The 13,827-nt window shown below is 40.9% G+C and overlaps 1 protein-coding gene across 1 annotated transcript in view; it reads right to left on the reverse strand.

Annotated features, from left to right (window-relative positions):
* The window catches only part of sorcs2 (sortilin-related VPS10 domain containing receptor 2), a gene marked incomplete at both ends in the record, with an annotated part of 185,409 nt that overhangs the window by 48,208 nt on the left and 123,374 nt on the right, over positions 1-13,827 (reverse strand). The window contains one exon of the mRNA XM_079215636.1: positions 7,650-7,749. Within this exon, the coding sequence (XP_079071762.1) occupies positions 7,650-7,749 (100 nt within the window). The remainder of the gene's footprint in view (positions 1-7,649; positions 7,750-13,827) is intronic.

Raw genomic sequence — 13,827 nt, forward strand, 5'->3', positions numbered from 1 at the left:
TATCTGTACTAATTTAGCTTTAATGGACCGAATCAGCTCTGAATCTATGAACCCTTCTTCACAGCAGCTCCACCAATGATAATTGAGAAAAAGAGACATAGATAATCTCCGTTTTTATTTTTTGTGTTAGAAGGTATTCCATTTCAAGTAAATTTCACAATTCAAGATGAAGTAAAAAGGTTGCCATGGATCATGGCTGCTCCCGTATCATGGATCGTAGCTGAGCTTGTTGCCATGGTTCTGCTCGACACCAACTCCCTATGAAGCTTAGCAAAAGTTCAGTCAGGAAGTGTCGCTCTCGCTCTCTCTCCCAGCTGATTATGGCCGTTGACTCGGAAGTTAGTCAACCAGACTGCTGCTGTTTCAGAACTCTTCTCCTCTCTGCTTGACTTGACCTAGTTAATGAATTGTCTGTGTCATCTAGTTTTTTTCAAGTAATATGGAACATTTATACAGGGACATACAAGGTTACGGTGTTTATCATATTAAAGAAATACATAGAACTGTCAGGTCACCGACAGACCATATTCAGTGGCATCCATTTTAAAGTGGGACTGTAACTATTGAAAGAATATTTAATAATACAATATTTCTTATAAAAATATAATAAAAATAAACAATCAAATGTCCTAAAGCTACAGCTTTACATTGTTTAGTTTGGACAGACTTTTTTGCTTAATTTTGTCGCACGAAGATTGCGCCACATTCCAGTGTGAACTCACTTCCTACCGAAAAGGTACTTAGAATGAATGTGTAGTACACCTTTTAGGAGACTTTCAACCCAAGAAGAAAGACAGGATTAGTCTCAGCAAGTTTCCCCAAACAACAAATGTTTATATTCAGGTGACAAAGTTAGTGGCCGTACGAATAATGATGGGAGCAAAGGACCTATTTGAAACCGACAGCTACTTCAAGGGTAAAAAATAATACGAAGAGCTACTTGTTTGATACAAACTTCCTGAATAACAAAGTTGCACAGATCACCTTTTAATAATAATCATAATATATGTGAAGTGACTCACTGATCACATATCAATGTTAATTATTCCTCACAATAATTATTAACAATCATTTCCACAAGAATGATGGTAGGAAAAACAGATATTTAAACATGCAACATTCATTGCAGTTAATCTGTTTCAATATTTGAAAGCCAGAGGTATCACATCTCTGATATTTTTGTATGAAGCATATATGTAGCATGTTGTTCAAAATAACACCCGTTATATTTTTGTACAAATTATCACATTACATTTGTTAGGAAACCATTAACTGTCATATTTAACCACTATCTTAGTAACATTTAACAAATCATGAACTGTCTGTACAAATGATCAGTTATGTAAGATTAAAACAAATCAACTCTTTCAACATTTTTAAATTAAACATATTACATTAATACTCATCACCAAATATGTAGCATTTTAAACAAATCATAACATCTGTTACACATTTTGAACAAATTATTTTTCACATTTGTGTTAATGTTGTCGTTGTGTTTTCAATGAAAACATATGTTGTCTTTTTCTTTGTCTGTAGTCTGTTAGTGGGAAGCCTGGCTTTGCATACTGTTCACCAATGTCCTGTAATCTGGAGTATACTTTGACACTGCAACACCGAGTGAGTCTTGTAGGTGTGCATCAGTCAGGCGTGTTCTCTGTTTGTTCTTTCATCTCAGAAAAGACGGATTCACAGAGAGAGGTCGAACCAAAAAGGCAGGCAACTTTCATAGCTGCTGTGCATAAACCTTTGTACTTTTCTGTGTCCACAAGGAACCAAAGGTTTGGACTGATGGGTTTTGAAGGTGGAGGTCATTTTGCAATGTTACAATTTCCATCTCCACCTGTCCAGCATCCAAGTTGAACACAGCACTTAGTTGCTCAGCAATGCAGGTCATATCCTCTTGCAAGAAAGGATTTGAAACGAATGACACCCAAGTTGATCAAAGTCACAAAAGCTGTTCTCAAACTCTTGCCCTCGTCTGTTTATGACTCGAGAGTACTTTTCTACAGCTTTGTCTAAAGCCCCAGATGCAGACCCGTTGTCATTCAACACTGACTGTACGGAGGGAAAGTGCAGCACTTTTGTTCTCTTCATCTTGGCTTTAAATGCATTGACAGCATTTATCATGTCAACGACAGTTGTAGCTTTGCCTTGCAGCTCGCAGTTCAAATGGTTCAGTTTCCCAGTAATGTCCGGTAAAAATGCAAGGTCAAGTAACCACTTAGTGTCCTTGAGCAGCGAGGCGTCTTCCCCTTTGAATTGCATGAACTATTTGACTTCGCCCAAAAGTGACAATAAACCCTGCTGAGCAATCAGATCTCTGTGTGGAGTAACAGGTCACTGTATTCAGCCGACAGCTCCTCCAATAGCACCTTGAAGATCCTGTGCTGTTTGGCTTTGGAGCTAATGCCATTTATGGTCTTCACGACAGGAGTCATCACATGCTACAAGCCGGTTACTTTTGCACATAGCGCCTGCTGGTGAATCATGCGAATCATGCAGTGGTAGTGTAGAAACTTTGGGAAGTCTGGATCACCTTTACATTGCGCTATGAAGCCTGCATGCCGGCCCGTCATTGCGGGTGCCCCGTCTGTTGCCACCGACGCCAGCTTTTCTAACGGTACCTTTTTCTCCACGAAGAACCTCTTCACCGCGCTGATGTAAATTCCCCTTGTTGTTGTCATCAAGGGCAGAAAGGTCAGGACTTCTTCTTTTGTGGTAAAATCATCAAACAAACATCAGCTGAGCTATACTGGTGCCGTCCACGGACTTGTCGTTAAGTTTTCGGATATAGCCGACACTCTTCTAGCCATCGTACTTGCCCCCAGTTGGACATCGGAGAGAGTGGCGATGGCATCGGGGCCATTCTTCTCGTCTTTAAAAACAATGTTTGCAACGATCATCATTGCTTCTTTCAAGACCCCCCAGTCAGAAACGGCTTTCTTGCTCTATAATAAAACATGTGCAGCTCTAAACGAAGCTTCAGTTGCTTTTTGTGATTTTACCACCGGTCTCGTGAAAAAAGAATGTTGTTTGCCCACAGCTGCCTTTAAGTCATGGGCTTTTTCGGTCGGTAGTGCGCTGCCAGGTGGGTAGTTAGCATGGATGTGTCTCTCCACATTGTGCCGCTTCACCGTCGCAATGTAGTGCGAGACACACACAAGAACTCTTCCTCCCAATCATCATGAAAATAAAAAGTTTTCTTTTGGTTTTCTGCCATGTTTTATTTTGTTTCGAGGGTAAGAACCGCATCTCCCCACCATAGCGCCGCCTGCTTTCTTGTCTCAGACTAAGATGGCGGTTTGACATGCGCACAATATTGAACTTTGACTTCAGAAAAGGTCAGAGTTCATATACAGAGAAAATATTTTGGTTTGTAAAATGTTATATTAAATGTTGTCATTTTAAAATTTACATTCATTAATGCGAGCATTTTTGATAAAATAAATAAAAAAATGATATTTTTAGAACATGCCTTGCTCACGAGGTCCCTGCGGGCACCGTGTTGGCTACCTCTGTTCAAGAGAGCGTGGACAAACTATGTATCTTGTTGTTTATTTGGAGGGTTGTTGGATTTGGGTACAGAAAATGTCTTGCTTGAAAGTATTTTATCAAATGTTCAAATTTGTTCTCGGATCTTAAGTGAACAGATTCATTGGGAAACAAACAAACAACTCTCTGATGTAGTTTGAGTCCCGACTGTAAATTTGACAACGTACAATCATGTTCACGCTTACAGCAGGCAGTGAGACTAGCAGTGGCATTCAGAAATACACACAGTCTCAGCTACACTGCGTATTAAGACACACACACTTGCAGTCACACACTCAAATGCTAAAGAGACACCAACACTTTCAGGCAGATACAATAAATCACACACACACACACACACACACACACACACACACACACACACACACACACACACACACACACACACACACACACACACACATACTAGCAAGTTAACACTCTTCTGCTGTTTACCATCTGATTCAATTAAAGCCGTGGAGGCGAAGGGATCAGAGCCTGCGGATGGCATTTTATTTGGCCACAAAATAAATGAGCTGAGGTTCAGCCACTGACATTTAAATGAGTAATGATGCTGCGTGTCATTGTCACCAGCTCCACTGCTCTTTTTTAATTTTTCTGCTGTTGCTTAACTTTGTCTCTGTGATTTTTTTTCTTAATTTTCTCTCCTTCCATCACTCGCTCTCAGACCATTCTCATTACGGCACTTGAAAATGCTCCATCACCCTCACCTTCCTTTCCCAGCCATGATATTCAATCGTTATTGCAATAATTCATCATCTCTCAATCCTGGCAGAGGTAGCAAAGTGCTTTGTCTGGGGTCAATAAAGGGGTCAATAAAGTCAATGGACTTTAAATCCAATTGTGCACTTTTGTGAACCTTGATCATAAAACTATGCAACCTTAACATAACAGACACTTTTCCCAGTGTTAAAGCAAGTTTACCCTTTGAAAAGAGAAATTACATTTTAGCTATCGAGAAAATCTTCCATCAAGTCTCATTTGGTCAATGAACCATTTAATTCCTGGATAAAAAGGACCCCATGAAAAAAATATAATATTGGCCCCCTTAGATCACCCTTAAAGGCTACACTGCTGTAAAAAACCACACCCGCAAAACCCATTTGAAATATAATGATAAATGTATCTTTGCAGGCTGAAATCTCGACTGTATTGACATTGAGACATTGAGCATTGCTGTATACAGTACAATGATTCATGCCTAAATTAGATGAGACTACAGATACATCTTTGATATTATAACCATCAAAAGCTGCACTAACATTAGTGGCCGTAGGATAGAGACAACTGCCTTTTATTTAGCCATTTTAAAGAGAGCCTCTGATGTCCAAGCTCTCTGAAATTCAAACAGTCCACTGGACTTCTATTGATACAGTGGAAAAAAGCTTTTCAGTTATGACATCAAGAAAGACTTTATTAGTAGTAGTGCCTTTGGAGATGCCAAGCTGACTTGTAGCCAAGGACATAGTTGAGGACATCAGCTCAGAAGCTGGTTTACCCCCGATACCCTCTGCCCTCTCTGGGTTATGCCTTGCTGCTTAGAGAATTGCTGAGTCAGAGAAATTATCGACGTGTAAAAATAAGCCACAAAGATGCCATGTAAAAGTAGGTGAAAACACAGTGCTTTCCGAGTGCATGTCTTTAAAAACAATCTCTCAAAGGGGATCAGATTTGCAAAAGCCGTTAATGGACAAAGATTTGCCTTCAACCTCATAATGCGCTGGACACTAATTCTACTCAAACACATTTCTCCTCTTTGCTATCTATTTATTGGTTGCCAAACATCAAGAGGATGTCGAGACATCAGGGAGAGATGACAAGAAAGGAGACACAAATGTAAAAAGGTTTCCCTGGTTTAAACATTAATAAGGAACTCCTTTGTTGAGCTTTGTAAAGGATAACGGTTATGAATGATAACGCTCATCCTTCAAGTTGTTTTGTTGAATTAACTTTTTTCTTGTCTTAATATGTTAATCTAAATTAACTGGAGCCACACAGAGCTGTGAGCAGCCAATGTGTGGTTTGGCAACCAATCTCTTTCAGTCACCATTGAGGAGAGCTTCAATGATAAAAGCTACTGATTTGGTTAGTGGCGTTGATGATTCAGTATAGATTTGTTATAGGATTGTTGTTCTCTCTTGTGGACATGTATCCAGATTAGCAATTGTTAATGATCTGACTTGCTTAATGCTTTTATAAATGATGTTTAGCCTACACTGTAACCTTCATTTTAGACCACACACTAAGCACTAAACAAGGAAACAGACTTGTGCAAACAATTGCTCAGATGACAGCCCCCTAGATGCAGGTGTTAAAGAAAACAGCTCAGGGAGAGCGCATTGAGCTTCCAGTCTCAAAGTATATAACGACTCTACTGGTCCTCGGGAGCATTCTCCTGCAAAGGGTCTTGAGCAGATCTTCAATGAAGCAAGAAAAGCGAGGGTGACATCGACTCTGTCTGAAGATTCATCTCTCTCTAATTGCCTCCAGTCCTATTGATTACCCAAGGCCCCTCACCCCTTTTTTCATGTGATCCCTTCACAGAATGTGTAATCCCCTCACAGAGCTTGAATACCCTCCTCTTTACTGTTTTCTGATGAGATTAGCAGTATTGATCAAACTTTGCTCACGTATTTGTGTGTTTGAATGTTTGTAGATGCAACTAAAGAACCTGATCACTCATAATTTGGACGCTGAAAAGAAGGTAGTAAACATGGCAGCATACTGATATTTAGTTAGAGGGATCAAAGTGTTTGATGATAAACTACTCTTGCATCAACAGCAACACATATAGACACCTACACGCACACCCATTCCAGCAAGAAGCACCGAACCTGAGCTTCCATCAGTCCTCTCCTGCCTGGCCAGGAGGTGTGTTTAACCCTAGAACACTAACGTCAGGTGATTTTTACCCGGCGTTAGTGATAGAGGGTGAAAAAGTTTTTGGTTTTATGAGAAGTTCTATAGGGTAAAATAAAGGAAGAGTACTTCAATTTGCCTTGTATTGCTGTATTTTAATATATTTTGATGAGAAGTATATTTTATCAGGTACATTATATCGGGTGAAGTATACCCGACGTTAGTGATAGTGTGACTTTTTTTAACGTTAGTATTCTAGGGTTAAGCAGCAGCTGGATCCCCAGCTCATATTAAGATACATTCTACTGTCACAACACACATCCCTAGTCAGTCTCTTTCACTCTCTCTCTCTCTTTCTGTCCCAAAGATGACTCCATTCCATGCAATTAAATGCTCTCATGCTGTCTGACCCTCTACTCTTCATGTGCATACATGTTCGCGTGCATCCATGTGTGAAGAAAATTAGATGGCAGACCCAAACAGACGTTTGGAGTGGTGACTGGAATAGAATGCAAGGCTACATATTCTATTGGAAGAACCCTCAACCTTGGACCCTGAGCAATAACACCCGCAAATTAGACAGGCCACCGCAGCTGGCAGTCCAGTTGTATCTCAGTATAATTTGCCTAGTGTACCTCTTGGCTACGCTTCAACCTTTCTGAGAGCTGTTGTTTTCTTAATGAACTGTTGTCTAGTAGCTGCTTGTGGATTGAATAACTATAACAGGAGTGTTACATGTGGCTAAAGTTGCAGTTCAAAATCAGCAACATGTTGCAGCATTACATATGCTAATCTTTCTGTTCATTTCTGTGCGTTATAAAAAACAACAACATAATACGTCCCAGCCAGAGAAAAGACACCGCTGCTTTTGCATCAATATGCTCACCTTGCAAATAAGGGGCTTAAACAATTCAAAGTGTCAATTAATCTGAAAATAGTGGGTTTCAAGGGTATTTTTTATTCTGATAATGGAATATACTTACAGTAACAGTACCAGATTTGTCTCATCTAATTTAAGGTGGAATTTAAAATTGTCTTAAATTTGATTTTGTCAAATCAGACATTTAGATGCCTTGTGATTCCTACTTGCAGTGTAAATAATCCTTCAGGTCTCCAGCTCACATTAGTGAACAAAACACAAGAGCAGAGCTTTTCTTTTTTAAATTGTCAGGAGTGCATTTTTGCGAGGTCATGGACAACACAATCACTCCAAAAAGTCTTTTGCATCTTCCTACCTTTTTTTTGTTGTTTGGGCAAATGTAGAAGCTGGTCACCACGATAGTTGTCCCTGGCATCAGGTTGAGTTTGGTGTAGGTGGTGCCATAGTCAGTAGACCTGAAAGCAGACAGACAAACAGTACCGTTCAAGTTTATACAATTTGTCATAGCAGTATGATAGTGATTTTAGGATAGGACCAGTAAAAATGCTTGCTGTTCATATACTCTTCTCTGACATTTCTTATCTTACATATTAAAACAACAGCAGCTCCATAAAAAACCTTTGTGCCGGTACAAGGAGATCTGCAAAATGTTAGGGAAAGGGCAGCCTGCTTATTCTCTCTAACTGCCCTGAACGGATTATATCAGGTCTCTGTTTACCATATTACCACTTTGTAATCCGTGGTCTGAGCCCGGTGACAAATCAAAACGGCTGGACGATCTGTCATTGCAACGACAGTAGAAGAACAGCCCCGGCTAGTGGTGAAGTACTGGCCAATCCCCAAATCTGGCAGCTTTACGAGCAGGTAGGACCTCCTGTGTGTCTGGGATTGATAGCTAGCTGCTGGATTGTTTCTTCAGTACAGCTCAGTCACACCCTCCAAGCAGAGTGAGGGTTAGTGACAAGTTTTGAAAATCAGCACAGGTTTCAGCTCGGGAAGTCTAAGGAGGGTATCCGGTTATTGATAATTAATGATTTAAATCCTACTCCCGGAAACATGCTCTCTCAGTCACGTAATGAAAGCAAGGCAGATTAAGTAAATCAGCAAATACTTCTGACAGATTAAGAAAATGAATGTAACTGAGGAGGGAAAAGAGGTTAAACGATGCAAATGTAACGTCTACTGTATTTGCATTTGTTTATTGTGTGCAGCTTTTGACAGCTTTCTGGAGATAATTTTCAAAGCAATCCATAGCACAGAGGAGGAAAGATTCTGCTGCATTTAACCAAGGGTTGAGGGTTAAACCGGTGGGAGCCTGGAAGAAAAGGTCTTGATGAAAGAGAATGATGATCCAGCACGTCAGCCTGGTTAAGGATGAGAGGATTTACTCCTTTGCGCAGTGGGACATCAACCACTGACAGACACACACAATGAGACACATGCACACCCATAGCCCCACCAAGCCATTCAGAAATCAGCTCTCCTAGAGTGATCCGATACAGCTGGAGAAAATTAAGTGACATTGTAGCAGTGAGCTACTTCTCTGCGGTGAGCTGGCAAGTGTTTTTCATCTTTCTCGTTGCTTTGTGTGCGGTGTTAACTCAGGATCACATGGTGTAACGAACCTCTGAGAGTTTAAAGTAGGTCTTAGCATTCTGAATGACTGTGAAGAGAATCAAAAGCTGGTCCATAAGTTACCTGACTGGGCAGCATCACGCTGGAACCGCCAGGCTACTCAAGTTTTGAGAGACACGCAGGAATTTCCAAACTTCAAGGACTTTGTCACTTTCATGGAAATGGAAGCAGAGATTGCCTGTAATCCAATAACCTCCTTTCAAGCACTACACTCATCGGAGCACCAACAGAGAAACGCCATCTCAAAGAATGGAACACCAAATCCAGTGTTCTCTATACAGAGACTGAAAATCACATGCAGCCAAAGACAAGCTTAAGGCCCCTCTGCACATTCTGTCAAGACAGCAAACATGGCCTGCACTATTGCCCTGAGTTTAAAAGGAAGTCTCTGGATGAAAGAAGAAAATATGTGAAGGACAGCAGACTATGCTATGGTTGCTTAAAGCCAGGCCATGGTGTCAAAGAATGCCATCACCGACACTTATGTGACACCTGTGAAGGAAGACACCCAACTTGTCTGCACGACAACAACCACAGTAAAGTCATAACAGAGGAAGCAGCCACCACAATGTCACTCAAAGTGGAGACTAAGGAGTCATCTGTCAGCTCCTCCATGATCGTGCCAGTGTGGGTTTCTTCTATCAGCAACCCAGGTATAGAAAAACTTGTCTATGCCCTGCTTGACACTCAAAGTGACACAGTTTTCATTGATCAAGAAGTTAGTCGTAGCTTAGAGACAAAGACACATCCTGTAAGACTGAAGCTAACCACCATGATTGGAAAGGATACATTAATGCAAAGTGAGAGGGTCTCAGGTCTCAGAGTACGAGGCTACAATTCCTCAACCCTCATTGATCTACCTCCTTCCTATACCAAAGATTGCATACCAGTGAATTACACACACATTCCTACCTGTGAAACGGCAAGACAGTGGACTCATCTCTGCGCAATAGCAAATGAAATTCCACCACAGTTAGAGTGTGAAGTTGGTCTTTGAATAGGCTACAATTGCTCAAGGGCACTGGCACCACGGCAGGTAATCTTAGGAGAGGACAACGAACCCTATGCAGTTCGCACAGATCTTGGATGGAGTATTGTAGGTAGTTCATCACCTCACGATGACTCACTAAGCATCACCAACATGTGTCACAGAGTTGCTGTCAAAGAACTTCCTCCAGTGGCTCCATCAGATGCCATCAAGGTTCTTGAGTATGACTTTAAGGATGTCAGTAAAGACGGCAAAATGGTGTCTCAGGATGACATACGCTTTCTGGGCATGTTAAAGGAAAGTATTCAAATGAACAGTCGTGGCCACTATGACATGCCACTTCCCTTCAGAGAGAGACCACATCTCCCTGACAATAAGCATCCAGCCAGTCATTTTAAGAGAAAGCTCCTGAACAATGAGAAGGAAACAGAACAAGATGGCAGCGAAGGAAAGAAGGAGGAGAGGACGAGGAGAGAGACGAGGTCAGAGAGCAAGGGAAGGAAAAGAACGAAGAAGGAAAAGGAGGCGACGATGAAGTTGAAAGATAAGGAAACAACAATGGAGGTGAAGCGGAGAGGAGACACTAAAAGAGGTGAGGAGCAGAGGACTAAGACGGAGGACAAGACGAATATTGCCACCAGACAACGCTGGCATACCCCAAAAAGGAACCTGAAGGTCGGCGACATTGTCATGGAGAAAGCAGATGATCGACCACGGAATGAGTGGAGATTGTCCAAAGTTGTAGAGACAATGACTGATAGAGATGAACTAGTGAGAAGAGTAAAGATTTGTTTCGGAGATCAGAAATTGGGAAAGGATGGACAGCGTTCTGGCAAGCCATCCATCGTTGAACGTCCTGTTCAGAAGCTGATTCTACTCCTAGAGACTGTTTAACTGTCCTATCCTTTACTGTATGAAGAGCTACAAAATGTGGACATTTGCCGAAGTTACATTTTGTATTTACTGAGCCTTTATAGTTATGGTCATTTTGAGTTTAGAAATCATTCGTGCTTGTATTCTATTTTATTCTTAAAACCACACGTGATTTGGTGGGAGTGTAACGAACCTCTGAGAGTTTAAAGTGTTGTAATAGTTTGTTCCTTTTTTTTGTCCTTTATTTTAGTCCGTTTTGTTACTGCAGTTGGTGCATTTCTGGTTGCGCTCTTATTTTGAAGGTAGAAAAATCGTAAGTTGTTCGTAAGAAACGGCAGAAAGGAAAAGTTGCCATTACAACGGAAAACAGTGGTACAAAGGTTACGTTTGTATTAGTTTTAGCACCTTGCTGATATGGGCACAAGGTTTGTACCTTTTCAAGTTAATTTTTTGAGAAAATATTGTTTTAGATTGTTGCGTTTTTTTGTCTGTGTCAGAACTTAATCTAATCAACTGCTATTTCCGTTTTTCTTGCTAGTTCTTACGGTGAGTTCAATAAACCTTTAAGAACCATCAGTTAAAGATTCCAGACCATAATTCAGCCGGGGATGCTACACATGGACAGATCTAGTGGCGATGGCCGTGTTAGCAGCTTGAGCTCAGTGCTTAAAAAAGCTGTTGTGGATGGAGTGGGTCTGCTAGACCTCGTGTGTTGAAGTCCACTAGGAGGCTGGATCATCAGGGTATTAAAATATATTGGGCCATTTGGGCTTTGTTGGACTTGCGGACGTCTACGGTAAGCAAATTGCCTCATTTCAAGTTGCCAGCGTATCTATGTTCTGGTAGCGTACTTTAGCTGCTATAACTTAGCAGTTATTTGTTTAAAATTCTTCCTTGCAGTGGCTAATTACCTGCTATACATTGAAACGTTCACAAGTTCTTTCAAAGCACTCATAGCTAGCTACCTCTTAAGTGACTTTGTTGCTAAATCCCACAGTTGTATGCATGTTGTCCAGTTCTGCTAACATTAGCTGCCGTACTTCAGTTTAGGATGGAAGGAAGGCTTCCATGTTTCCTGTGTTCTTTTCCTCAGTGTGTCACATGTGTTGCTATTCCTCTGCCTTCTTTGGTGATAATGGTACATTTGATAAATGCAGTTTAATATCTGTGTTGGAGGTAATGCTTAGTGAATTAGAGGCTCTGCACTATGGAAGCTCAGTCGTTTGCTATAGTAGTTAGATGTAGGTCCTGTTCGCCGTCCCCAGACACCCCGGGAGCAGCTGGTCGGCTGGATTACTGTTTCTATTCTGAGGAACGTAAAGTTAGTGACACAAGCGACCAAAGTTAAATTCATTGCCGAGGCCAGAGCACCCGGCGTTGAATCCTATTTAACACTGTTGCCTAAAGATAAGCGTAAATACAGTAGGACTAGTAGAGACAGTATACATCCCACTTTAGATGGAGCGGAGTCATATCTAGACGCCTGACTAAGTTTATTAGTGGATTTAATTCATGACAACTCAGAGTTGCGACCAGGAAGCAAAGTAGCAGTCTTATGTGCTTCCATTGGAGCAGTTGCCCAACCAAAACGTGTAGGTGATGTAGGTCAAATGGAAATTTCTACTATATGAACAAGCTAAAGATTAATTTAATTAATAGTTAATTAACAGTTTATATCCCAATTTGACCCAGTTTCTGGCAGAAGAACAGAGGGAGCACCTCGTACTTATTGTCAACAACACGTGAAGAGTTAATTGAGTACATTGGTGAACAAAAACAGGCAAGTAATTGCAAAAGTTGAGTTGCTTCATAATGAGAAATATTTCTCCGTCATTGTGGATTCAACTCTCGACCCATCCCGTTCCAGAGAGTGCAGCATGTTCTAGCCATACAGGACACAGTTGGGCAGATTGTGTGGTTGTCATGTTGGACATTCAATGTAATTGTTAAGGCCCATAAAACTTAAACCTTAAACTTTATTACGTTTGTCATATTACATATGTGTACATACATACATGCAATTTGGTCTCTGCATTTAACACATCCATAGCAATTTAGGAGCAGTGGGCAGCCATGAGGCGCCCGGGGAGCAACTGGGGGTCCAGTGTCTTGCTCAAGGACACTTTGGGGTGACCAGGGATCCAATCAGCTACTTTGTGGTTGCAGGACAACCACTCTACCCATGAGCTACAGCCGCCCATCATAATTATAATAATAATAATAATAATAATGCCAGTGTGATACAATCAATCATGTGTAGCGTATTAAATAGAACAATAACTTGAGTGTAATGCAGGTAAAGATAGTTTCTTATGTTTCCTATGTGTTCATTGTAGTTGGTTACGGTGTTATTCATCAAGTCATCTTTAGGCAGCAGTACCAGTGTACCGCCAGTAGATTTCAGTGTTGCTACATGAGCAGTGTCTGTGACAGGAAAGTCACAGAGAAGTATGTGGTGAATACACTAATGAGAGCCTCTGTGTATAAGATGGAAGCAGAAAACGCTGTGTAGCGATTGTCAACCCAGAGTGATATTTTTTAATTTTGCAGGTAAGCTGGACAATATTTTTACTGTACTTCGGTGGCACTGTGTTAGGTTTTGGAAGTGTTTATTAGATAAAAATAAATAACTGCATCAGTTTAGCCAGTTAGCAGCCAAAGCAAATGTTACGGCCGTGGTTGTGGTAGTAGGAGCGCAGTGCAGTAGCCTTGATAATGAGCCCTCATGTGAGAGAGCCCTTGTCACTCACATAGTGGTTTGATTTGTGTTTTTTGTTACTGTTTTGGTGAATAAGCGAGATAATAAGAATTTCTGAACAAGATTGAAGCAGAAAACTTTGTGTAAAGATTGTCAGCCCAGATTGAGCCTGTGTGACAAAATTCCTCAGCATGTTAGGGCCGTACAATGTGGTGTGTACAGGTGTACTTGAAGAAAATAAATCCATGAATTGTTCTAGAATCACAATAATGCTAGACCGCTCTGTTAATACAGGTGCATGTCTCCTTTTGTGTTTTTCACCATAGTGAAAATGTTGTT

This window comes from Taurulus bubalis (genome assembly GCF_910589615.1).
Source record: "Taurulus bubalis genome assembly, chromosome: 3".
Classification (NCBI taxonomy): Eukaryota; Metazoa; Chordata; class Actinopteri; order Perciformes; family Cottidae; genus Taurulus; species Taurulus bubalis.